This window comes from Alligator mississippiensis, chromosome 3 (genome assembly GCF_030867095.1).
Source record: "Alligator mississippiensis isolate rAllMis1 chromosome 3, rAllMis1, whole genome shotgun sequence".
Lineage (NCBI taxonomy): Eukaryota > Metazoa > Chordata > Crocodylia > Alligatoridae > Alligator > Alligator mississippiensis.
In genome coordinates this window covers 40,329,254-40,356,631 of record NC_081826.1, presented here as the reverse complement: position 1 = coordinate 40,356,631, position 27,378 = coordinate 40,329,254, and the positions used below count along the sequence as shown (strand labels likewise).

Here is a 27,378-nt window from a genome sequence, read left to right as displayed (position 1 = left end):
ATCCTCTGGGAAGCCAGTCTGAGGGGAAGAGGAGTCCAGGAGACCTGGCTGTACTTTAAAGAAGTCCTACTGAGAGTGCAGGAATAAACCATCCTGATGCAAGTATGGCAGAAGAACCACTTGGCTTAGCAGGGAACTAGTTCAGTAAACTAAATCAAAAAGGAAGCTTATAAGAAGTAGAAACTTAGACAAATAAGTAGGGAAGAATACAAAAGCATTGCTCGGGCATGCAGGGATGAAGTCAGGAAGGCCAAAATGTAATTGGAGTTGCAACTAGCAAGGGATAAGAAGGGTTTCAACATGTATGTTGATAGCAAGAGGAGGATCAGGGCAATAGTGGGTCCCTTACTGAATGGGGGAGAGAGGATACAGAAAAGGTTGAAGTGCTCAATGCCTATTTTGCCTCAGTCTTTACAGGCAAGGTTAGCTCCCAGACTACTGCACTCGGCAGCACAGTTTGGGGAGGAGAGCAGCAGCAAAAGAACAGGTTAGGGACTATTTAGAAAAGCTGGACATATACAAGTCCATAGGGCTGGATGGGATGCACCTGAGGGTGCTGAGGGAGTTGGCTGATGTAACTGCAGAGCCATTGGCCATCATTTTTGAAAACTCATGGTGATTAGGAGAGATCCCAGATGACTGGAAAAGGGCAAACATAGTGCCCATATTTAAGAAAAGGAAAAAGGAGGATCCAGGGAACTACAGACCAGTCAGCCTCACCTCGGTCCCTGGAAAAATCATGGAGCAGGTCCTCAAGGAATCCATCTCAAAGCACTTGGAGAAGAAAAAGGTGATTAGGAACAATCAGCATGGATTCACCAAGGGCAAGTTATGCTGACCAACCTGACTACCTTCTATCATGAGATGACTGACTCTGTGGATGCAGGGAGACCAGTGGATGTGGTACTCAATTTTAGCAAGGCTTTTGATACCATCTCCCACAACATTCTCTCAGGCAAACTAAGGAAGTATGGGCTGGATGAATGGACTGCAAGGTGGATAGAAAACTGGCAGGAGCATTGGGCTCAGAGCTTAATAATCAATGGTTTGATGTCTACTTGGCAGCTGGTATCAAGTGGAGTCCCCCAGAGGTTGGTCCTGGAGCCAGTTTTGTTCAATGTCATCATCAACAACCTGGAAGATGGCATAGAGTGCACCCTCAGCAAGCTTGTAGATGGCACCAAGATGGGGAGAGTAGTACATATGTTGGAGGGTAGGGCTAGGGTTCAGAGTGACCTAGACAAATTGGAGGATTAGGCCAAAAGGCATCTCATGAGGTTCAACAAGGACAAGTGCAAAGTCCTGCACTTAGGATGGAAGAATCTCATGCACCAGTACAGGCTGGGGGCTGACTGGCTGCACAGCAGCTCTGCAGAAAAGGACCTGGGGGACAGTAAGCTGAATATGAACCAGCAGTGTGCCCTTGTTACCAAGAAGGCTAACAGCATACTGGGCTGCATTTGGTAGGTGTTGCCAGTAGGTCAAGGGAAGTGATTCTTCCCCTCTATTCAGCACTGGTGAGGCCACATCTGGAATACTATGTTTAGTTTTGGGTCCCCCACTACAGAAAGGATGTGGACAAATTGAAGAGTCCAATAGAGGGCAACAAAAATGGTTTGGGGGCTGGGAGACATGACTTTTGAGGAGAGGTTGAAGGAACTGGGCTTATTTAGTCTAAAGAAGAGGAGACTGAGCGGTGATTTAGTAGCAGCCTTCAACTACCTGAAGTGGGGTTCAAAAGAGGATGGAATTAGACTGTTCTCAATGATGGCAGATGACAGAAAAAGGAGCAACAGTTTGAAGTTGCAGCAAGGGAAGTTTAGGTTAGATATTAGAAAAAAATTTTTCACTAGGAGGGTAGCAAAACACTGGAACAGGTTACCCAGAGAGGGAGGTTCTTAAGACCTGGCTAGACAAAGCTTTGTTTGGGATGATCTAGTTAGGGCTTTGAACAGGGGGTTATAGCCTAGATGACCTCCTGAGATCCCTTCCAACCCTAACTTTCTATGATTGCATGATTCTATGATCTTGTGTAGACACAGCCTAGGACAGTTATTTACTTACACTTGCTATGGTTATTTATGATCCACACGGACAAAACATCTCAGGTATGATAGAATCGACCAGAATGGGCAAAAGCAAGAAAGGGAACATGGAACATCAGTCAGGCTTGGGACGCTAAGTATAGTGGCTCTCTCTGGTAGATCATCTCTACCCACTCAAATCCCATTGCAACTGCAGAGTACCAAGGGGTAGATCCTGAAAGGTACTGAGTGTTTTCTGCTTCCTAGGAACAGAAGTTCCAAGGAAGCTGCTGAGTTTCCCTGAGGATTGGTCCACAAACAAGCTCAATTCCCAGAAAGGGAATTCAGCAAGACAATCAGATTCTTGGCCCACACTGACCTACTATTTTTTATCTTAAATATATTATCCACCTCCCACGGCTGTATTTAGGGGTTCCTAAATATGGGCTACATGGATACTTGAAGATAGTTAATGCTTTCCTAACTTGTTTTTCAGGGGTGTTGAGTATCACTGACTAACATTAGTGTGGTGTGTCCAGTACTTGCTAAATCAGGACCCTATTATTTAAAAAAAAAAAGGAAATAAAATGTGAGCGACTGAATACAGACCATCTCAATGAATGTAAAAGCTTGTTATTAATATGACTTAGCATTGGTTTGAATAAACAATATGGCAACAATCAGAAGTGAAAAATAATTTTTATTCCAAACATTTGACAATGAGTATTGATTTTTTTCAGTTTTTTTGCTTACTAAACTCGAATATACATAATGGAAAGAAAATGCTGAGTTAAAAGTCTTACTGAAGGTTAATGCATCAGTAGTTCTACTAGATTTACTGCAAGTTGTGATTCTATAATTGTTATGCTGTTTTCCTTTACAGAGATGCTCATCCTTCAACAAAGTTAAGTGTGGCCATAAACATGGATGATGTGATCAGCAAATAAATACGAGAAAGAAAAATGTAAAAGCATCCATTTCTAATATAAAATCTATGTTTACACTTTACCCCTTGCATCTAACTAAGGGCCTTATCCAATGCCCAATGAAATCAATGCGAGTCTACTGACTACTGTGAGCATGGCATAAGACAACAGTTATTAGTTTATACTGATTGGGATGCATTCATTTTGGACCAAAAATTGCCTTTATCTTTCTATGTTACTGTATCTTAGAAGCCATTAATTCCCTCATTGTAGGTGGTTTACATTCTCAATTTTCACTATGACTTGTGGATTATTCTCCTGTCATATGGTGTGAACTTGCATGTGCATATGTAAAATTCAACTGGGTTGCTTCATTTGGAAAGAAAGGCAAGCTGCAATTAGATTCAACAGCAGAGAACAAGCAATGCCCTTGACCTTCCCAAAGTCACTGTTAGGTTGCTAATCTGCCTACTGATCTCTCTGAGTAACTATGTTATATATTATGCACTAAATTACACACGTTTCCAGAAAGCACTGAATATGAAAAATGTCATCATGAACCTATATTTGTCACAACCAAAGGATGCTTATCTTTGCAAATGAGAGAGAGTAAGGAAAAGAAAGGTAATGTTGCAAAGGGGGTGCAATTGACACTATCATTTTACTTAGGAGGAAAACCGGGAAAAGGGAAATTAGGCTCTTTCCTTCCTGATGAGTTTATGCTTTCCATATATTATATTTCTGGTTCTGTACGTCAACATCAATGTCTTTGTAAAAGCAATGAAGCCAAACTTTATAAGTGATTTTTAAACAGCAACTCCATATTGACTGCTTTGTATTGGTACTCTTTTTTTTTTAAATAAACTATTACCTTAGTTTTAATCTTACTTTACTTCATTTTGGACAGTAAAAGTTTGCGCATCTTGGTTTACAGTAGGTTTCATAAATCTCTAAGGGTTACTTCCCTGTCTTTTTACAAAGGTTGTTCATATTTTAAAGAACTTTTGGAAGTCTGAGGGTCAGCTGTTCTAACCTGGACAGTTTAAAATTTATTTGACTTTGTGATTTGCAAGCTGGAGTTAAACATGCATGGGCATGCACATGTTTACATAACAATGGCCATAGACAACTACAGAATAAAAATTGGTCCCAGTACAGTTACAAATAGGCCAGTTTGCTTAAAAGTGTTGTTTTCTGTGTTTCAGCTTTAAAAAAGAATGCCTGGTTTTGGAAGTCTGCACTGTTCAGCATGTATGGTCCATGTATGATTACAGTAAATGTTAAGAGGTATGAGATGTTTAAAAACTTCCAGAAAAGACGTAACACAAGATGCCCATACAATAGTCACCATTAAGATTTTTATAGCCTCAGTTTGCAAGTAATGATAATTTTGGCTTTCTTCTTTAAAGAAACATGTGAATATCACAGTTAAGGAAAGGAAAGGTAAAAGACTGTAAAGATATTAATAGTAACACAGTAGAAAGGTCAGCAAGTGGATCACATTTTCATACAAATGAGTTTGATGTATTTATTGCAACATGGTCATTTCGCCTGTCAGATATACAGATGATACAAACAAAGGAAGTCAAAGGTATTAAGAACCTGATGCTACATTTGATATGCACCGAAAACTACCACAGAAGAAAATGAGTAATTTGGGGTTTAGCCAATGCAAGATTGCACCTTTAAGGCCACTACAAAACTTTGTTTCTTTTTTGGACTTATTCTAAAGGGTACAGGTTTTCCACTGATTTTCTTTGGCTTTTAAACTAGTGCCCTTACAGCTACATGTCTGCAATGCAACACAAACGAAGAAGAAACAACCAGTCAAGTCCCTCCCACCCTCCAAACAGGTAAAAAATCAAAACACTGGCCAAAATGTGTAGATATTCCTTCATTATACATCTACGGTGCAAAAGGATGTTTGAAACTGATCAGACTATAAGAACTGCAATGGCAACTAGAGATTTACACAACAGGATTGACTTGAATTATTGCTTATCCTGCACCACAGAAAAATTAAAACTGAGTAGGCACTTGTTTCATTGTGTAGTAAGAGAGCACTCAACATGAGTAACGGCAGCAGCAATGTACCCCACATGAATGTTCTCTAATGCAGCAATTGTATTGCTCATTTACAGCCACAGCCCCTGATTCAGGACAGTAATAGAGCCTGTGCTTAACTTGAAGCATATGCTTTACACCTATTGACTTCAATAGGATTTGACTATGTGCTTAAGTATTCTCCTGAACTGGGATGCTTTCCTAAACTGGGACTCTAAAGCACAATATTGTGGTGAGCCTTTCTTGAATACTTCATACACTAATGTTATCCAATATGACTCTACTCTCCACCATAACTATCCTAAATTCCCCTTCCCCAATTCTTTAATACACAAATGGGCTTTACAATAAATAGAATAACCTAAGAGTATATAATAAATATGCTAGTAAATGGGAGGAAAATATATTGCAACATAAGGCCCGGTAGTGTTGCTCTATGAAGAATTACTTCTAAGTCTTCCAGGTGCTCTAAATACAGATTCCAATGTACAGCACATAATTACCACTATACAACAGAATGGGATCAAAAAGAAACAAGATAAACTTTCATTACATTGAAGGTCTGAAAACAGAAGTGTGGTAAATGCACAGAAGAGTTTACATATTTTCCACTGTCTTTGCATAATTCCTCATCTGTTCTTCCAGTGCTCCAACTTTGCTTGGTTGTAAAGCACAATTTAAAATTAAAGACAACTTGTAAAGATAGAGTTCCTTCTGATTCACAATTTACCAGAGTCCATGTCAATTAGCTACATTTTCTTTGGGGGTAAAACACATTCAGAAATTCTGCTGCCTCCGTTTCTTTGCATCCATTGCATCAAGGATAGGTTGCCTCTTGGCTGTGTATCTTTGACGAAGCTCTTCAATTTCTCGTTCCATCATGGGGTCCAGAGCTTTTAGCCTCATTTGTAATTCTTCTAAACTTAGGTTTTTTAACTGTAAACCAAGCAAACAAAAGAACATGAATAACCCCTATTTAATACAATTACCTCTAAGAACAACAAACATGCTGGTATCTTTTCATATAATTGTTTAGTTTACCTTTCTAGAGTGTAAAAAAAAGGAAAAGCACTCTATAGCATCACCTGGCCATCACAGGTCTGGAAACATAGCGGCCATGGGGTAAGGGGGGAGTGGTTGGCAGTGTAAAATGCTGCACTCCTGCTGCTAAATTTGCAGACTGGTGGGGAGACCTGTGGATCCGGTGGTGTGGACCTGCATACTAGGTCAGGCAGCAGAGGGCAAATGCCTTGGGGTGATACAGGGCCCAATCCCAGCGACAGGGCCACAAAGGGTGTGGGAGCCTGATCTAGCCCGCAAACTGGCCCTGGACCATCATCTGCCCCATGGGACCAAAAGGTTGGGCACCATTACTCTATATAAATAACATACCAGCATGGAAAAAAACCTCATGCCTACTTGCACGTAATATGAACCCTGGAAAATGATCACAAATAGATATGCGGCTACTGTTATGTTAGTTAGGCTCCAAAAAGTAAGCATGCCAATTTATTGGTTTAATTATATGGATATTATGGTATCCTGGGCTATTATGCTATCTAAGCAAATACGACTTGTTGATTTTTAGTCCCAATTATTAGGATCTATACATAATGCTATGACAGACCTTTGAAGGTATTTTCTGAAAAGTATAACGGTCTTAAATTATTCAGTGGATCACTGCCATACGTGCTTCAGCAAATTGCCAGACTGTATAAATACTCCATGAAACAACAACCTGAATTCATGGAAAGGAATTAGTAAGCAAGCTGTTTTCTTTCCAAAAAGCAAATTAACATTTTCACAAAATGTTAAGCAGTTCATTAATTGCTTAGGAGTTATGTACAAAGTAATAATAATGAGACTACAAAGAAATTGACTAATTTGGATGTTGGTTGCTATGAATAGTCAAAGCTGCATTTTTGCCGGCCAATGGGCACTACAGGTACCACTTCCCCACCTGTGGTGTGGGAAGGAATCCATGGTTTCAAACCTGAAAACAAATGACAGTGAAGTTAATGTTTATTGCTTTATGTTGCCCCAGGTGGCAAGGTACTTATCAGAGTCCTCTTTGTGTTCCAACAGCACTTCACTGATTGTGAATGTTATCACCAAAATTCAAATGGCAGGAGGAATTACATAAATTAACCAAAGCCCCGTCTTACTGAGGTTGTATCCATACTTTGTTGGTAAATATTCAGTCATATTGAACAAATATACCATCTAGCAATTGCCTCCATCAGGAAAAAATGAAAACATACTTTCTGAATCAACCTGCTAATGAGTCAATATTGAGTTCATGAATCCAGGGCAATTTTCCATCAACACAGTCTGATCCATTTTCCTTGGGGAATAAAATATTACTTTTGAGCTCTATTTCTATCAGCATCTGAAGCATGCAAATTAGTAACCCTGTTATTACTATACACTGTCCAAATCCCTATGTTACAAATAGTATTAACAAACTACATCATACATAGTAGTAAACTAAAAATTGAGTGTCAGAACTTGAATGAAATACAGAGAAAACTGATATCAGGAATTCATTAAAAACATGGACAGGAACCAGAGACACTTAACAAGAAAATAAGCAACTTTTTGTGCACAACTGTATTCACATTAAAGTTTCTTGATATTCTTTTTCACAGAAAGAGCAACTGATTAGGGCAAAGCCAGTCGCAAACTCCACACCTCCAGAAGGACAAAGCACCTTTTGTTAGTATAAAATTAGTACAGCTTGCTGTTTCTTTAGAGGGCACCAGGTGTAGGATACCTGTAGCCTAGGAGACTTCCAAGTTGACAAGGAAACAGTCATGAATATTAGGCCTCTGCAGGAAGACATTTCTGTTTAGAAAGAAGCGGGCTCAGGGTGTAGATAGAGTATACACAAAAGTAGAAACCCTTCTAACTGTAAGCCTATTTCATGTAAGGTTAAAGTTACAGTGATTTAGCTCACTTGTGAGGCTCCGAGAGCAGGCTAATATAACATTTACATCCTAACAGATGATATTATGATCCCAAGTAGCAACTCCTTTTGCCCTTTTAAAGCTGTTGATCATAAAGTTTGTTCACATTCTGTTTCATTCTTTCATTGGTTGTTAAATGGCACTGATATATTAAAAGCACATTTCAATACAGACATTCTTTCAGGGTCAAGCCTGGGATGGACATTTTATCAGAGTGTATTTACAGTACAGTGTGGAGAGCTTATTGTCCAGACAGGCTTGCCAAACTCACTCCTATAAACGGCATGCAGGAAGGAGAGCAATGAGACCCACTGGTTTTCTTTATCTCTTCCTTCTGAGAAAATGACAAGTCCAGAGTTCCATGGAGGTCCATGGAGTATGAAAAGCATCATGCAATGGGATGCAAGTACAGCTTTAGGTGCAGAGAACTGGAAGAGCCTCCTGGGCCATCAAGGCCAGTTCCTTATTTTCACTGGCAACAATTTGTCTAAAACAGCATCTATCCTGACCCCTCTCATGCACCACACAGCCACTAGGAAAATCCAAAACCAACAATTGTGCTACAGGAAAAGAGCAAAGACAACTGTACTGACCATGCCCTGACATGGCAAGGACATTATAATCTTTTATTAGGTTACTATATGTTCAGAGGATCCTAAGAATGGGGTCATGCCCCCATTACAGTGGGAGATAAATAAATAAATCCACAGTCCTTGCCAATCTGACTGATGAGGAAATTTGTTTCCTAACCCCACAGATCTGATGACTAGTCTGACCCTGAGAGCATAAGCCAGATCCTCCCATGAGGTACACAAGAGGTGTTAAGTTCCAGCAAAAAAAAAAAAAAAGGCCAGCCCCGCACTGTGTGGCCTGACATGAGTGTCTTCTTTTTATTAGGACACTTCCTGATGAGGTCTTCACAATCTACCCTGGACCTAATAGGAGTATTTAGCTGTTCCCTCTAAATAATCATTATAAAGACACCAAGAAGGTCTTGGATCCATGTATGTTTATGTATGGTTTGAAAATGACCAACTAATTATTCTGTTTTTTAAGAGATTTTGTACACGTAGCCAGAGAGGAATGTGCTGGGTACTTTTTATCTAAATTTCAATCAAGGAACAGAGCCAGTAAACAGAACTGAATGCACTTTAAAGACTATAGACAGATGGGCTGGAAACTACAGATGTAAAGGAAGTGAATTTCCAGATCCAAAAAGTGAGGAATGTCAGAATGATCTCAGTCATGTCACCCAAGGGATCCAAGCCATTGGAATACTTGTCTGCCTTAATGGATACTGCTTTGGATATTAAAAGGAAAAAGTAAATAAACAAAATCAGGCCACTGACAAAGTGAAAAAGAGACAAAGATTTTTTTTTTAAGAACACCTTTTATCTGATATCAGGTGCATGGAGACTGGCAAGGCCAAAGAAAAGATATTGTATTAGTGCGAGGGTCGGCAATGTTTTTGGACAATGTGCCGAAAACACCTGCAAACTCAGCTTGTAAGATGTTGGTGTGCCGGGGCGGACAGTGGGGGAGGAGCAGCAAGAGGTCTAATCCTATTTGTGGCAGTGCAGCCCCAGCCCGCTCCCTGCCTTCTGCCTCAAGGTGCTCATGCCAAGCAAAATGCCTTCATGTGCCACATTCTGGTACCCGTGCCGGGGGTTGCCTACCCCTTTATTAAGTGTTTGCAGGACTCTACAAAGACACCACATAATTAAGCCATTACATCCAACAGTGGTGAACAGCATTCTCCCTTCCTGATAAACTTCCTTGGTTAATTCAAAGATCATTATTTCTTAGGTTTTATCCGGTCCTCAAGTATTGCATAGCACAACTAGCAACCTACAAAGCTCAGTGGTAGATACAATTTGACACGGATACAAAATAAGTTACATCTATACTATTATGCGTACTGCATGCTGTCTCCGTTAGTAAGTATGAAGCCTCACTGAGATAGCTGAAATTCTTTGGAAAGGGAGTTGGGTGAGAGAACCGAGTTTACCGATGTGTGCCTGTGGGCAAGCTGCTGACTGCCAGCCAGGTTTATGCGCAGCGTTACCCTTCAGGCTATTATGGTACTGAATGTTTTAGTAGGGTATAGCCGTGTTGGGTTTGTTCTGGGCTCGAGTCCTACTATATATAAGCCACATTTGGGCAGTCAGATAAGGGAGCTGTATGTCACAATGCTCCTCCTTTGCAACCCATCAAACCCAACAGGACTCCTTCAATGTCACATTGATGCGATGGTTGAGGACTTTGAGCTCCATAGCAAACCAGCTTCACTGTCTAATGACATTCTTCATGCTATGGTTGTTCTTGATATTGAGAGACATTTAAACAGTCATGACAAAGAGTTGAAGGACTATCACCTCCCATCGATAGACCATGATCCCAAACAGCAAGCTTGCTCATTCTTGGAAGACATCCCCACTCAAAGGCTGTCAAATGCATTAGCAGAGGAGCTGTACTGTAACCAGCAGGAGCAATGCCAAATTGCTCAAGATTCGCTGCCATGTATGCTTCCAGCTCAGTGACAAATGGTGGATGCAATCTTGAAAGCAGCAGAAAATCAAGAGCCACTTTGTGCATTTGTTGATGCACCTGGTGGTACAGGAAAAAACATTCTGCTTCAACATTCTTTCAGCAGTGTGTGGGGAAGAGAACATTGCACTGGCTGTGGCATCCAGTGGAATTGCTGCTACCATGCTTACAGATGGCAGGACTATGCACTCAAGGTTCAAGGTACCTCTAAATGTGTTGAAAACCAGCACCTGCAGCATATCAGCATAGTCTGACCTTGCTGAGCTGATTCAAGAAGCAGCTATCATCTGAGATGGAGCACCAGTGGCTCATCGGTACATGATGGAGGCTGTAGAATGAATGCTGCAAGATTTACTGCAGAGCAGTTTATCTTTTGGTGGCAAGGTGATACAGCAAAAGCTCTGTTATCTGGCATCTCCCAGGAACGGGGGACGCTGGTTAATCAAATGTGCACCGTCTGGTGCACTCCCCCAGTGTCAGTGTGCTGGGGGACAGGGAGGGGGGCCCCGCACAGGCTGCTTTGCCCCTGGCTGTGGACCGAAGAATTGAAAAAGAAGAACTGAGCTTGTGGCAGCAAAACCGGAAGTGGGACTTCCAGTTTCACTTTTGCCGTGTCCCTTGGATGCTGGTTAGTGGAGCTTTCCAGTTGATAAAGTGCCGGATAACACAGCTTTTGGTGCAATGCTTGCGGGTGATTTTGAGCAAATCCTGCCTGTTGTGAAAAATGCCTCACGGCAACAAGTAGTAGAGGCATGCTTGAAGTGATCCGAGTTGTGGAACCACTTCCAGATTTTTCAACTTCATGACAACATGTGAATATGTAAGGAAGGTTTTGATGCACGAAGTGCAAAATACGCTCAATGGCTTTTGGATCTGGGAAATGGCCAAGTTCCAAATACTGATGAAATTATTACCCTGCCTCCTGAGCTCTGCATCCCTCTGGATCTCTCAGTAATGATAGAATGGATATTTTCCAAATCTATTGGATAATTATCAAAATCCAGGATGGACATCTGAAAGAGTTATTTTGGCGCCACATCACTCTGTTGTATAGGAGATCAACAATGCTATTGTGGCAAAATTTCCAGGCCAAGAATGGATTTGTATAAGCAAAGATGCTCTTTCAGAGGATGAAAGTGTTATGGCTGTGTCATTTGAGTACCTGATTCCATGGAAGTGTCAGGTTTGCCTCCTCATCAGCTTCACCTTAAGCCTGGGATGCTCATCTGCTTTTGTGAAACCTTGCCCCTAAGGATAGTCAGTGCAATGGAACATGGTTATTGGTGCAATCTGTCATCAACAGCAGACTACTTGAGGCAAAAATAGTTGGATCAGAAAGACGAGTACTAATTCCTCGGATAGCAGTGAAACCATCTGACGACACATTTCCATTGACATGAACATGTTGACAGTTCCCTGTGCAGGTGGTATTCAGCATGACCATCAATAAAGCCCAAGGCCAAATATTCACAAAAGTAGGAGTGTTCCTTCAGGATCCTGTCTTCACCCAAGGACAACTATATGTGCTTGCTTCCAGAATCTCCCAGCCAGAAAACATCCAATTTGCAGTGACTGCTGACTTGAGTAACAAAACAAGGAATGTTGTGTATATGGAAGTGTTGTAAAGCTCTTATAGTAAGGAAGTGCGATGTGTTTCAGGATTCTGTGTATGCAGAAGTGTTGTGAAGCTGTTGAAGTGCAATAAAATGTGATCTCAAGCAAGAAATAGCTCATTGGATTTTCACGCAAGCAATGCTGCACAGGGCATCTAATAAAAGATTATGTGAGAAAATGTTATGTAATTCATTCCCTTTCCTAAAATAAAGATGTAAAATGTAATTACTGCATTTACTCAAATCCAAGGTGATTTTTGAATTTAAGATGACCTCCCCAACAATTAGATTCTATACATGGAAAATTATAAATTTGTTAAAATATTCTATGTATACATCTTAATTATCAGAGAGTCATCTTAAATTCATCTTACCAACAGCTGTGGCAGGGAAAGCAACAGCAGGAGGAAGGAACCAGACCTCTACCCCTTTCCCTCCTGCCCCTTGCCCCCCTTTGTGCCTGGCATCCCTGCTACTTGCCCCCTGACCCTCTTGTGGCCTGCCATCCAACCCCTTGCCTATCCATAACTGTGCCTGCTCCCTTGCTGCCTGTTTCCAGTGCCTGCCCCCCGACCTTGCTGCCCACCCCACTTCAGTACCTGCCCCCCTCCCAACCTCCTGTTCCTCACTGCTGCTTACCTATGGGGCAGCTAGGCCCTGGCTCCAGGGAAGACAATGATGGTAACCCCATTCCAGCCCAGCCAAACAAAACAAGTGGCAGCAACAGCTCCAGCCCAGACCCAAGCATAAGGTAAGCTAGGGGGAGATGGGGGAGGGGCCAACTGTGGGGTCTCCCTTGCACTCCCCCTTCCCCACTATGGATCTCCCCCCGATCCATGGATTTCCCCTTCATGCCCCCAAACTCTACCCAGGGTCTTCCCCACTGTCCCCCTCCCTCACCTGGGATTTCTCCCTTCTTACCCCTACCTCACAGTCTACCCCTCACTCCTCTGACCACAACCCCCCCTCCCACTGCATAACCATGCTGAGGCCAGGGCTGAATCTGGAGCTAAGCTGCTGCCTGCCTCAACCAGTACTCAAACTAAGATAAGGCTTCCCTTCCCCTGCAACCCCCCATATTCTTTGGTGAAAAAAAATCTCATCTTGGATTTGAGTAAATACAGTAATTTTGGAACTAACACATACTGCATCCATCACAATGGAGTATGCCGCATGGCATGTTATTTTTAACAGATTATTGATGTCTCATGGAGGTTTTTTAAACAGTTTTTTTCTTTCTAAATTTCTACAGACATTTCATGAAATTTTCCTTGACTTGAGTGACTGATTAGCAAAACCTGGAGTTGAAATGAGGAAGGCAGAGTAAGGCTCTCTCATCTAGACTGCCATCATCATTAACATCATTTATGCAGTATTAGGCAGAAATCCTGTTTTCTGTTGAATTGAACCCATTGTTATTAAGCTTTATCATCTGATAAAAAACAAATTTCTTTGAGCAACTAATTTGCAATCAAAAACACTCTTTGGGCACATCTAGAAGTGCATTTAAAGGCAATTAATTTTAATGCGCATTAAGCGATTTTTGGCAAGTGTCTACACATGCAGGGAACTGGCACTAAAGTTAGTGCTGGGTCATGTCTACATGTGCATTAATGCGCATTAACTAACTGCACCTAAATTTAATACCTGTATTTGCAGGTATCAAATTTAGGTGCAATTAGCCTAAGTTAATGTGCATTAAGGGTGCACACGTGTAGATGCACACCTATAATACGCATTAGCTTAGCCTAATGCACATTGATACATCTCATGTAGACGTGCCATTTGTGTATGAAATGGAAACCATTCTAATCTTGTTCAAGTATTGCAACTGAGTAGAAATGCAACATTATTTGTGCAAGATACTAACTACCTTTACCTAAATAGTGGACATTTTGAAAATAACTCTCCAAGTGACAGAATCAGATGCTCTTACTTTAGTTCTAACTGCAAGCAGTTCACAATTGAAACTGCCTTAAATAATTTACCATACAGACTGCTGTTGAAAATTTCCTAAGGCTAGCAACCTCAGCAGGAAGGGAAAGAGTTTGTACGTATTCAGCCATGAAGACCATAGGAAATCCAAAAGTCTTAAATTACATTTTAATAGCTTTCTAAAGGCTTATAAACTATAGGAGCTCAGTAATTTGCTAAAAACAGTTGAATTTCTCCCATGACCAAGCGTTTTATTCTGTTTTTAGCCTGTAGGATACCAGACTTCCTGAATGTTGCAGGCTTTGACCTGCATCTAAAGAAGTCCAGAACAGTGACTTACTGGTGCAGCTTGAATGACAATTAACTCCAATTAGCCCCAATTGTCCTGGGAAAAAGTACTATCTCGAGTCTTCATGGATACTTAAAGTGGGAGAATGGGCTTTTACATCTAAAGGATCCCAGAATTAAATGCTCTGTCCCAGGAGAAATCCTTTTAGTTACAGGGTACAAGCCAACTGTCCTACCTCAAGTACCTGTGGAGTTAGGGGTGGATTCAGGAGGGGTGCACTAGTGCATCTGCACCCCATTTGATTCCTGGTCCACCCAAAGTTTAAAACCAACTGCTTGGAAGTGGTAGCAACATTTCAAATCAGATAACACCGACAGTCACTTGACTTGATGGTTTATTATAATCTATCTGACCCCTTCTAAGCTCTTCATTCCACAGGTTTTAACGACCCTCTCTTCTTTCTCATGATCTTCATTCTTTTATGTAGGAACTGCCCCATCTGGTGAACTTAGACAGCAGAGAGGCAATGTAAGCAGATGATAGCATATAAGACATTGGTGGAGGAGCATGTACATGAACCATGGAAGTTGTCATTTGTATTGTTTGGTCCAATGATGATGTTGCTTGTATTGATGAGGGTACACTGCTGGCATCTGATCTGTAGCACGGCCTAGTGAGAACAGAAGTTAGGTAGTTTGTTGATGAAGAAATGCCATTTGAGGTTGGGGGCATTACTCATAAGATAGGAGCTCTCTATCCCAAAACCTACCTCGAGGTAGTCATCATTTTCCACAGGGCAGGGGGAGGTAGGGTCATTTATGAAGCATCTCAGGCAGGTCTGGCCAACCTGCAACATGTATACCACAAGTGGCACAGGCAGCCTGTATGTGTGGCACAGAGCATATCAGGGAGGGGGACAGCAATACAGTAACATACAGGGCAAGAAGCAGAAAGAAGAGCAGCAAATCAGGAAGGGGAATGGGATCAGAGTGGTATCTAGGGAGGGTGCAGGGCTAATTTTGGCACACCTGCCACAAAGGTTGGCCCCTACTTGTCTAAGATGTTCAAGCTGGGACATGTGATGACCAGAGGAATTCTCTTGTTCTTGTCACAGGATTGCTATTGTACCAGGTCAAAACAGGGTCTGAGTGGTTACATTTTTAGTCACATTGTAAGGTACAGATCCTGGGAGAGTTCAACCCAGTTGATGGGATCAGAACAGGTACAATTGTAATGTAAAGCTTAAAGCACAGTTACCACTGTGAAACTCTGCAATGGCTGTGTCACCACCACACTGTATCAGAAGTCAACCAACCACTACATCTATCTCCAAGCCACCAGCTTTCATCCTAGGCATATCACTAGATCCATTGTGTAATGTCAAGCTCTATGCTACTGCTGCATCTACTCTAATTCTAAAATCACTGGACCAAATAGCATGAATTATATAACACATGGGGTTCATTCACCTGCTCCTCTACTAACAGTGGGATGGATAAGCCAAAAGAGGACATGTGTCTGGAACATTTAAGTTTGTTTTTAAAGTCTTACTCCTTTCCAATGTCCAATTTATGCCAGCCCCTCTAACAGTAATGTGTGAACAAGGACATTAGGACAGCAAGTTAGCTTTCTGAAGTGTGAATAATGGCATTAACTTTATAACCCTTCATTTGATTATAGTTAACAGGATATTATAGCTTAATTTTGGGGAAAGACAGTTCTAGCCATATTGTACATATTTCCCCCAACCATTACATGAGTGAGGAAAAGTGACCACAGTCTTGGGCTTTGCAAACAAGAGGCCAATCAAATTACATTGCACTGTTGTATCTGCCTTAATCTCCTTGTATGTGGTAGGGTTGAGAGGGCTATAAGCAAAGAAAGGAAGCAGAGTAGATGGAATAAGGGTTAATTTAGTATTGAAAATGCTAATTAGTAAAAGAGATTATGTTTTTAGACATTTCAATGATTTTCTAATGGGAAAAGAGCAAGAAAAACAGGAGCTATCTGTGTACCCTTCTATTGCCAGGCAGAACCAGAACAGTTGATCGGGATCCAGAGAGAGTGGGCTGGTCTGGAATACCACCAGTCTCAGTCTTCTCTGTATTAATGGACAAGAAAATTAAATGGATCTATCTGGAGTAGCAGACAGGGCTCTCTGAAAAAACTTGAGACAGAGAGAAAAAGTAAGCAATCTGGAATCTTGCCAGACTAACCTGGTTTCATTTTACGACCAGGTCACAAAATGCTTGGATGAAGGAATAGAGGTTGATGTTATTTACTTAGATTTTAAAAAGGCCTTTGACACAGTGTCATACCCAGTTCTTATAAATAAACTAAACAGTTACAGTGTAGATTATTACACAGTCTGGTGGGTAGAAAATTGGTGGTGGTAGATGAGTCAGTTTCTACCTGGAGGAATGTGGGCAGCGGAGCCCCCCAAGGCTCTGTCCTGGGAGTGGTATTATTCAATATCTTCATTAGTGACTTAGACAAGGGAGTAGAAAGCATCCTGTCCAAGTTTGCTGATGACACCAAACTATAGGGGGAGGTACACAAACTAGATGGCAGGGAGTGAATCCAGGCTGATCTGGACAGACTGGGGAAATGGGCCGAACAGAATAGGATGCAGTTTAACAAGGACAGGTGTCATGTGTTGCACCTGGGGAAAAAGAATCATCAACACTTCTATAGCCTGGGAGGTACCACTTTAAGTACCACAACTGTGGAAAGGGATCTCGGAGTCATAGTCAACTCCAAAATGAACATGAGTCATCAGTGTGATGAGGTAATAAGTAAAGCTAACCTCACCCTTTCTTTCATAAGTAGGTGCATCATAAACAGGTCTAGAGAGCTGATACTTCCCCTTTATGCAGCATTGGTCAGGCCACAGCTAGAGTATTGCATCCAGTTTTGGGCACTACACTTCATGAGAGATGTGGATGGCCTGGAGAGGGTTCAGAGGAGGGCCACCCGTCTGGTTAAAGGCCTACAGGAAAAACCCTAAGAGGACTGATTGGGAGACCTGAACCTCTTCAGCCTCCACAAGAGGAGGCTGAGAGGTGATCTCATGGCCACCTACAAACTCATTGGGGTTGGAAGGGGGGGAGCCAGCAAGAAATAGGGGATACAATGTTTATCAGGGCGCCTGTCGGGGTAACTAGAAATAATGGCCACAAACTGAAAGAGAGCAAATTCAGATTGGACATCAGGAAAAAATTCTTTACAGTGAGGGTTGCCAAAATATGTAATAAGCTTCCAAGGGAGGTGGTGCTGTCCCCTTCCTTGGAGGTGTTTAAAAGGAGATTGAACAGACTCCTGGATGGGGTCATCTGACCCCAGCACTCATTCCTGCCCAGGGCAAGGGGTCAGACTCGATGATTTAATAGTTCCCTTCTGACCCTAACATCTATGAAACTATGAATATTTAGAACAACTGTATTGCTTAAAAATGAAGTCCAATTAGGGAAAGGTCAGACAGGAATGGAAAACAAAAAATTTCAATTAAAGCCAGGAGTCTGGTGTCAATTGTTCCAATTTAGCATATAATATGGTAGAACAAACTGCTAGAGGCGTACTGATATATCGGTCCATATCATATCGACACCAATAAAAGGAAAACTGACATTATTGGCAATCAGCTTGTTTTGGCTGATGTGGCCGATAATGTTGCCAATAAATGACTCATGCATGGGCACAGCCACAGCATGCACACAGTCAGGAATGCAGCCTGGCAGTATGGAGAGCAGCATCCAGTTGGTAAGTTTGTTGGGGGGAAGGGGCAGGGGGAAGGAATAGGCATGGGGGGCAGATCAAGGTCCCCATTGTGAGGGGGGGGTGCAGATGGGGCTGGGGCAGGAGATGTCCAGCCAGGGTAGGGCAGGGTGCTGGACAGAGCTGTGAGTGGCTCGTCCAGGGGTGTGAGAAGGGGGAGCGAGGAGTTGCTCCTGCCATTGCATACAGCCCCGGGGGGGAATGGGGGGCATGTGCCCCCACAGATCTATGCACAGGGCTAGGGTAGGCTGCCACTGTAGGCTAGAGATAGCGTCAGGCTCTTTCCGAAAAGGGGGGGGGGGTTTGAGCTGGGGCTGTGCTTGGGGTGGGCAATGGCAGTGCTGGGAGGGGGACTATGGAGTGGGCTACAACCACCCCAATATTTGCAGTAGCCCCCACCAAATCCCTCTCCCAGCGCTGCCACTGCCCACCCTGACCACAGCCCCTCCCCACCCCCCACCATTGGGAAGAGCCCAGCACCACCTCCAGCCCCAGCCTGCAGTGGGCAGCCTACCTTCACCCTGTGCACAGATCCACAGGGCACGTGCCCCATCCTTACCTTGTGGGTGCGCGTAGCAGCGGGAGCCGCCACCCCAGGTGAGCCACTTGCAGCTCCATCCCATGTCCCACCCTGCCCTGGCTGTGCAGCACCAGCACCAGCCCCTGCCCCACTCCCTACTTCACCATGAAGGCTTTGATCTGCCCTCCCCCATGCTCCTTCCCCTTCCCTCTTCCCTCCCCCTCCTTCCGACAGGTTTACTAGTCAGATGCTGCTCTCCAAGCTGCTGGACTTGAATATCGGCAATCAGATCCATATTGGCCAATATGGATCGTTATATCAGCCATCGGTATCGGCCCAAAAAATCTTTACTGGTGCACCCGTACAAACTGCCTATGTTAATAATGATATCAGACTCTGTAATTAAACACTGGGGGCAGGAAGGCCCTGAATAAATTTAAAAAAGATACCAATTAAAAAATTGAGGTATTCTCTGAACTTCTATGCAAGAGTAATACAGTAAAAGCTGTGTTAACCAGCATGAATGGAGAACACGGTGTGCCAGTTATATAAAAATCTCAGTTACCTGAGGTAGGGGTTTTCGGCTGGATGTGAAGTGGGACGAGGGGGTGCCGGTGGCTGGATGTGGAGTGGCGACAGTGCAGGGTGGTGGGTGGTGGCAGCGACCACCATATGTGAGCTTCCCCCCCACCAATGGGGGGTGGGGAGAAGCTCACACATTGCGGCTGTTGCTGCCACCCACCACTCTGTGCTGCCGCCACTCCGCATCTGGCTGCCAGCCCACCCCCCCAGCCAGCTGGCTGGCAGTTAGTAGAAATACCAGTTACTAAAATGCCGATTAACACAGGTTCTACTATGTGGTTACTGTCCCACAGTTATTTACCAAGTCTTCCAAATGAAGATCCTCACACGCTGCAGTGATACAGTGTATCTTCATCTAAGGGTACACAAAGTCTGTGGTGAGGCAGAGTACTGGGCCCAGATATTTCAAGTCCCAGGCAAGTGCCCTAACCACTAGATTACCCTTCCTTTCCAGCTGATGCTAGGATGGAAATTGAACATTCTTTGGTTCCAGATTAGGCCCCCAGCCACTACAGACTGGTTCTGATGGTTATTTTAATGAGTGACCTCATTATCAGGGTCTCTCAAGAGCTATGGCTAAGGTAAGTATCCAGTAGTTTGGATAATTACCCCAAACCTAAGGAGTTTGGCTGCAGGGCTTTACATAAGCTAGAGCTACCGCAGAACCTTCACAGCCAACTACAAAAAGTGAGTCACTAATCTCACCTGGAGATAAGAGCACAGATCATGGCTGTTAGTTCTTAAGACAGAAGCCTGGGATGAAACATTTCTCACGACTGTCATTATCTGTATTTATAGGAGCTGGAATGAGTACTGTATAAGCTCAGAAATATGAAGAAGCTTCTTTATTGAAGGTTGCATATCCTCAATACAATGTGAGATCAACTCCTTGGAGTGTTCCCCTGCTAGTATCAACTTCATCTATTTTTACCAGAATTAAAATTGGAGCCAGCTGTTTTTCATCCAGGTGCTTAGTTCTTTCAGGTGTAGGGATAACAGAAAGAAACACACCTGTTAAGGAGGAATTCTAATGTTAGATGTCACTGACATATTGGTGGCACTGAATTTGTAATATCTCAGAAACACCAAGTCATTTTATATATCTGTTCTGAAGAAACAGAATTGAACCATAAGGTTTTGAGGAAGAAAACAGTTGTTTCTCCTGCAATGTCCACTCTTCTGTGCCTTGTGAAATAGCAACACCTCAGCAATGTTACTAAGAAATCATGATCCATGGCTGTTAACAAGGTCTTCTCCATACTACGTCTCAGATACAAGCAAGACCATTATGAATCTGTTGTGCTGGTTGAAACATCCTCCTCAGTCATTCTGTCTCAGAAGAAGATGCTGGACACAGAATAGTAATTGATAAAGTCAAAAGCATCAACTGTCAGTCATGTGAGCTAGCTGGACTGCAGTACCTTCAGCATAGCTGGAAGACTGCCTTCCATGGAGAATGCCATGATTCTCTTGTTCAGAACCGAGTCCCATTACTCTTTGCTAGTTTTCATGAGGATTGTAGCAGGGCACTAGGGTGCCTGCTACTAGAAGTGCTGGGATAACCCTTCAGGTGCCAGTTGCTGAGGCAACTGAAGGGAGCTAATGGCTTACACCTGCCTAGCCAGCTGAAGAAAGGGGCAGGGCCTGGCCCCTATATAAAGCACAGGCAGGAAGCCAGAGGCAGTTCTCTGACTAGCAGCTAAGGAAGAAGGAGCTCACTGCCAGAAGTGAGAAATACCTGAATACCAGAGCAGCACTGGTCCCCATGGTAGGAGAGAAAACCTGGGAGGCCTGAGCATTGTTATAGCCAGGTGGCTTATTATACGCATTATAGCCAAAAGGCTTGTGTTTAGGTTGTTGTTTGTATTTGCTATTGATTACACAGGTGGTTTGGGTGAGGCTGTAAGGGGATGGAGGAGGCCTCATAGGGGACTCACACTACTGTGAGGACCCCAGCCCCAGTGAGGGCCCAGAGTTTGGGGTGTACAGACCCCAGCTCCAGAGAAGGGTGGCTGAGAAACCCCAGAAAAGGGGGTAGTGGTGCGGTGAGCCCTGTGAGAGACAGGGCCATGGAGGGCCTGAGTGCCAGAGGGGTGTAGGCCAAGACAGTGTTGTACATGCATAGCGCACAAGGCTTGGGGACACAGAACACCCAAAGCAGGAGAACTGTAACCAAGCAAATGAAAGGTAGCCTCCCTATAAAGAACTCGTATACAATCAAAGTCGTGGCGGGTGAGAATAGGAGGGTGCAAGTCCGAAGCTTGGCACAGTAAAGGAGGTGACAGGGGAGAGCACAGTGACCCTGACGTCGCTCCTGCCACAAGGATAAAGCACTTTTTTCACACATGCTGATCCTGACTAAGCTTCATCAGAGAAGATGCAATAATTATCATGTATTGCTGTCTTACTCGTGATTCCTGGGTCCAACAGGACCAGCTTCAGTACAGTTGATCTTCTCAGTGAAGAAGGACAAGAGTTCTTTGTAGCAAGTAATCTTCCATCTGCAATTAAATGAAGGCAAGATGCAATGCATTTCAAAATATTTGATAACCTGTGTCAACAGTCTCCTGTAGCTGCCATCCCGGTAAAAAAAATGCTGAGAGCCTTCTACAGATGTCTGCCTCTCTCTTAGGTTTTAGAACTCTAGTAATAAAAGGGAGGAGTTAAAATGGGAGCTAGCATGCTCTTTCAGATCAGTAAGCAGCAGGTAGCACAGTATACAGCATATCCTGACTCCTGGAAAATGACCTATTGCTGGCACAGGACCTGGGAAGAAGTAGGAGCACCCAGGATGCATAGTGCTCCTTCTCATATTGTGATTCAAGGTGATGCAGCAAGATAGAAACATGGCCTGGGAGTCATTTGACTATTCTTGGCCTGCAGATATCTAGAGCCATCCACACTTTTCATTTGGGTTGAAAGCCAAAGTATGGGTGGATTCAGCCCACTATAACCTTAATGCACCCTTGATAACTAACAAAGGCAAATAAAAGCTCTAGGCTTGTGAGGTTCTCAGTATAACATTAGACTTAATTAGGAATTCCATATTGCTTGAAGAGTTATCCATGCAGCCCGTCAAACTAAATCATGGAACACCATTGTTAAACTGGTGCAATGAAAACAAGCAAATGCATTTTCAGGGTTTAAACTGTTAACAATATAGATATGCAATCAAACTTTAATCTGTATAAAGTTTGTTGTGTTTACTTAAAAAAACAAAAAAAAAAAACAAACAATTTTTTCCTAGCAACTGTTTAAATGAATCTTTCAGATGCTACATGCCTTATTAGAGGCCTTTGATTAAAAGAATATGGATTGCTAATACTGTATTCTGAGTCATCTATTTTCCCATCTGCTAGTAATTCCTACAATATGAACTATCAACAGAATGGCTAACAACAATAATTTTCTATGGCAATTGCAAGAGTGGGTTGCCTATAGCACTTTCTAAGATTTAACTAGTGCATGACTCAGATTGTTTTACATTATTAGTGGCCTCGAGTAACAGAAATTCTTCCTTTTTCCATTTAGCTCATTCCTATACTTCTTGTGAACAGTACTGTTTTGTTTTGTTTTGTTTTTTTAAATGTAGTGTGGTCCACCAAGCACTCCAAAATCATTCTTACTGATATTAACAGCTGGACTTATGACAGGGCACAAAAAGTTAAAGGCTTTTTATCTGGTTATCTAGTCTCCAAACAATTCCTGTCTTCACACTAGGAGTTTTTCATTCTAAAACAGTCCACATTTGCTAATACCAGTTCAGCTCTCCCATGTAGCAGTGTTTGGAAGAGTGGTGCAGACAAGACATAGCAGTCCATGGCATCAGGTCATACTGACCTGTTTTTAACAGGGTCAGAAGCACTGGTTAAAACAGTTGGCCATCTGGAGTTCTCTCAGTACTAGCACTCCTACAACTGTCATCGCTGGTGAAGCTTCACCAGTTGCAGCATGGATGGGTAATATGGCAGGGGGCAGGAGGGGAGGTAGAGGCTGCCAGTGATTTTGATGGGTCTGACAAACAGATTTCCCTGAAGGCAAATTTAAACCATAGAAATATGCTTGTATAAACAAGGAGCCAATTTTCCCATATTACTTTTGAGGATGCATAAAATGAAGAGTCTAAGCCTCACTTGTAGAGCCCAAGTTACACTTGCAGGAATGTGACTTACAGAAAACATCTTATTTGTAAAATGAACCAGCAGCCTAACAATGCGTAGGCAAGCAGAACATGAGCCCTAAGCACTGCCCAAGTGGGGGCTTGCCAGAATGGAGGCATCTTATTCTCCCATCTGACATCCTCCCCTTCCCCACACAATCTACTCCTTCCCCCCTGCAGTGGGTCCAGTTTCTGGCTTCAATTCCAGCTGCAGAGAAGGCAGAGAAGAAGCACAAGAGCAGATGCAGGAGCATGGCCACAGGTTCACTGTTGCTGGGGAAGATGTCCCTTCCTTTTTTGCTGCCAAAAACAGTGTGCTTTTTAGCTGCCTGACATTCATATTGGTGGCAAAAAGTCATTTTTACAGGGCAAAAATCACACTTAATATTCTAAGACTAATTTTGGCATTCACTGCTGAAACCCTTCTTTTGTATCACACTAACACTTTAAAATGTTCAATGTTAAAACTGTAAAGGGAAGCAACAGAGTTTTAGCAATATGGAAAAAGTAATATCATCCTTACACTTTTCTGGCTCCTGGAATACATTCATGTGGCTTTGTCCAAGGTGGTGGCTTAAAAGGATCCCACAGGGGAAAGAACTGGTGTTATTGTACCTTCTCTGGAATACCAGAACGGTGGCCTTTACTCTGAGCTACAGCAGCATTGCCAAACCAAAACATTCAAAAAACATGAGTCAGGTCCCTCAAAATAATGAATTTGGCTTAAAAAAATAAGAGATTTTTAAAAACAATAAATGTGCAGTTCTTTTCATTAGCCTTAAGGTGTTTCAAAAGTTGGGATAAATTCAGATCATATTTTCAAGTTTTTCTCCATATCTTTTAAGGCTTGAAACTTTTTTTTTTTTTTTAAAGATAAATCTCAGTTCTACAAAAATTCTAGAGACAAATCTTGATTCTTGAAACTGAAGTTTTACGAAAACGTCAAATATGAAAATCACAATACAATTAAGAGAACTGGCAACACCACTAGAGTAAAAATTAATGCAGTTCCTTGCTAGCACATTAAAATTAAGCAGCTTTGTGTATTGGTTTTCTCTACCCTAGGGTATATAAATATAATTTATATTATGCTTATCACACTGGAATCAAAGGGCCACAGAGCAGGTGAAAAGGGCTCTAAAAGAAGCTGGGTACAAAAGTAATGGAAAGAAACGACCTGTGGACAAAATCCGGTTGGTGAGAAAAAAATCACTATTAAATCATTTTGGGAATCATTTTTCATTAGATGGAATAAATACTTTAAAAGTTGCATCCTTTACAATTCAGGTACTAAGGGTGCTCTAGAAAGGTAAAAAGTGATGGAGGACTAAAAATGGGAGGCACCCTTACCTTAATTTGCCCTTCCATTGAGGTACAGGGCACCACTACATTACATGTTTACTCTTGAGTATATTGAAGCTTGCTTGCTTGCTTGATCTGCTGTCATCTTTTGTTTAGAATAATATTTGTTATCACAGGCATTTTTCAAATTTTTTTTTAACATTATCACATAATGTCAAAAGCAGAAATCTTCAATATGAAATGCCTGGAGAAAGTACTATGCTTATAAGGAGAACTAAATTTGACAGTATATGTGATTTTCCACATTGGCCATCTCTTAAGTTTGTTTTGCCCAGAGTTTGACCAGTCTCATGAAAGTCTTATAAACAGGGGAAATGATTCAGAGATCAGTGAAAATCCTCATCACAATACTTAAACTTTATTTGTAACATACATACACAAATGCCGCCTAAACCAGTAACAACAACTAAATAACTGGACTGGAAATCTGTTGGAATTTCTCTTAATTTTTTATGTCACCTTTAGGTAGTTAGAAAAGTACAAATCAAGAAGGTGGAATGGGCCAACAGTGTGGGGACGCAGTCAGGAAGGCCAACTGTACCTTGTCATGCATCCACAGATGCATCTCAAGCCAATTCAAGGAGGTAATCCTCTCCCTCTATGCGACACTGGTCAGGCTGCAGTTGGAGTACTGCGTCCAGTTCTGGATGCCGCACTTCAGAAGGGATGCGGACAACTTACAGCAAGTCCAGAGGAGGGCCGCTAGCATGATCAGGGGGCAGCAGGGCAGGCCCTACGAGGAGAGGCTAAGGGACCTGAACCTGTTCAGCCTCCACAAGAGAAGGCTGAGGGGGGATCTAGTGGCCATTTACAAACTAGTCAGAGGGGACCAGCAGGCATTGGGGGAGTCCCTGTTCCCCCGAGCACTACCAGGAGTGACTAGAAATAACGGTCACAAGCTGGCAGAGGGTAGATTCCATCTAGTCATCAGGAGGCGCTACTTCACTGTCAGGGTGGCTAGGATCTGGAACCAACTTCCAAGCGAAGTGGTGCTGGCTCCTAACTTGGGGGTCTTTAAGAGGAAGCTAGACGAACACCTTGCTGGGATCGTTTGACTCCAGTACTCTTTCCTGCCATGGCAGGGGGTCGGACTTGATGATCTGCTCAGGTCCCTTCCAACCCTACCAACTATGAAACTATAAAATGAACAATATAAAACATATATCTTTAGGCCAGAATTTTGTATTTGTACTTCACATTTCTCAATTATATTCTGCAATTATAAATATGCTATATCTATATCTAGTGAGTTGTAATGATTGTTTAACATATGGATATTACTATCAAAAAGTTTTTTGCTATGATGGATTTCCCCTTGATTTAATACAATGAGTCTGACATTTAGTTGTTAAGATCAAATTGTCAATCATTGTTTAAAAGTTCCATTGATGGAAGATTTGGAACATTTTTGTTCACTATTTTAAAGGGGAACTCATCCACATGTAATGCACCAGCCTAACAGAGTCTGGGTCAACTCATTCAGTTTCTGTGGTGATTTTCATAGTTTCATAGTAGCTAGGGTCAGGAGGGACCTGAACAGATCATCTAGCCTGACCCCCTGCCACAGGCAGGAATGAATGCTGGGTTCACAAGACCCCAGACAGGTGATCATCCAACCTCCTCATGAATTTGCGCAAGGTAGGGGCGAGGACCACTTCCCTGGGAAGCTGGTTCCAGATTTTGGCCACCCTAACTGCAAAATATTGCCTTCTGATCTCTAACCTAAACCTATTCTCCATCAGCTTATTACCATTGTTCCTTGTCACCCCAGGTGGTGCTGGGGAGAATAGGGCTCTTCCTATTTGCTGTTGATCTCCCCTGATGAGTTTGTAGGCAGCCACCAGGTCCCCCCTCAGCCTCCTCTTGCTGAGGCTGAACAGGTTCAGGTCCTTCAGTCTCTCCTCATAAGGCCTGTCCTGCTGCCCTCTCACCAAGCGGGTGGCCCTCCTCTGAACCCTCTCCAGGCTGGCCACATCCCTTTTGAAGTGTGGTGCCCAGTACTGGACGCAGTACTCCAACTGCGGCTTGACCAAAGTCACATAGAGGGGGAGTATCACCTCTCTGGACCGGCTTGAAATGCATCTTTGGATGCATGACAAGGTATGGCTGGCCTTGCTGGCTGCGGTCTGGCATTGGCGACTCATGTTCATCTTGGAGGCAATAATAACTCCAAGATCCTGTTCTGCCTCTGTGCTTTCAAGAGGGAAACTCCCCAGCCTGTATGTATGCTGTGGATTCCTTCTCCCAAGGTGCAGCACCCTGCATTTGTCTACGTTGAACCCCATCCTATTCTCATCTGCCCACTTTTGTAGTCTGTCTAAATCCAGTTGCAGCCTCTCTCTCCCTTCAAGTGTGTCCACCTCGCCCCCCATCTTAGTGTCATCAGCAAACGTGGCTACTAGAATATGAGTTGCACAACTTATACCACAGAACAGCTTTTAAGATGTATGGGCATCTTTACATATGCTTTGGATTGGGGGAGGATTCTTTAATTAACTGCTCTAATAAACTTTAGTTAAAGCGCACCCACCACTATTTTGAAGTGTGGGGATGCCGAATACACAAGATGCCAAAGCTGCTTGGATGTGTGCTAATTAGTACGCATTGGAGCTGGTAT

General features: G+C 42.8%; 1 protein-coding gene across 3 annotated transcripts in view; it reads right to left on the bottom strand.

Moving 5' to 3' along the window:
• Positions 1–2,706: 2,706 nt before the first annotated feature.
• STK3 (serine/threonine kinase 3) overlaps positions 2,707–27,378 on the bottom strand; it is a 305,616-nt gene continuing 280,944 nt past the window's right edge. For 2 of the 3 annotated variants that reach the window (XM_059723850.1, XM_014611649.3), the window contains one exon: positions 2,707–5,950. In XM_059723850.1, the coding sequence (XP_059579833.1) occupies positions 5,792–5,950 (159 nt within the window). In that variant the 3' untranslated portion in view covers positions 2,707–5,791. Of the gene's footprint in view, positions 5,951–6,641; positions 6,753–27,378 lie in introns of all 3 variants that reach the window. The other variant, XM_059723848.1, reaches the window with a different exon arrangement.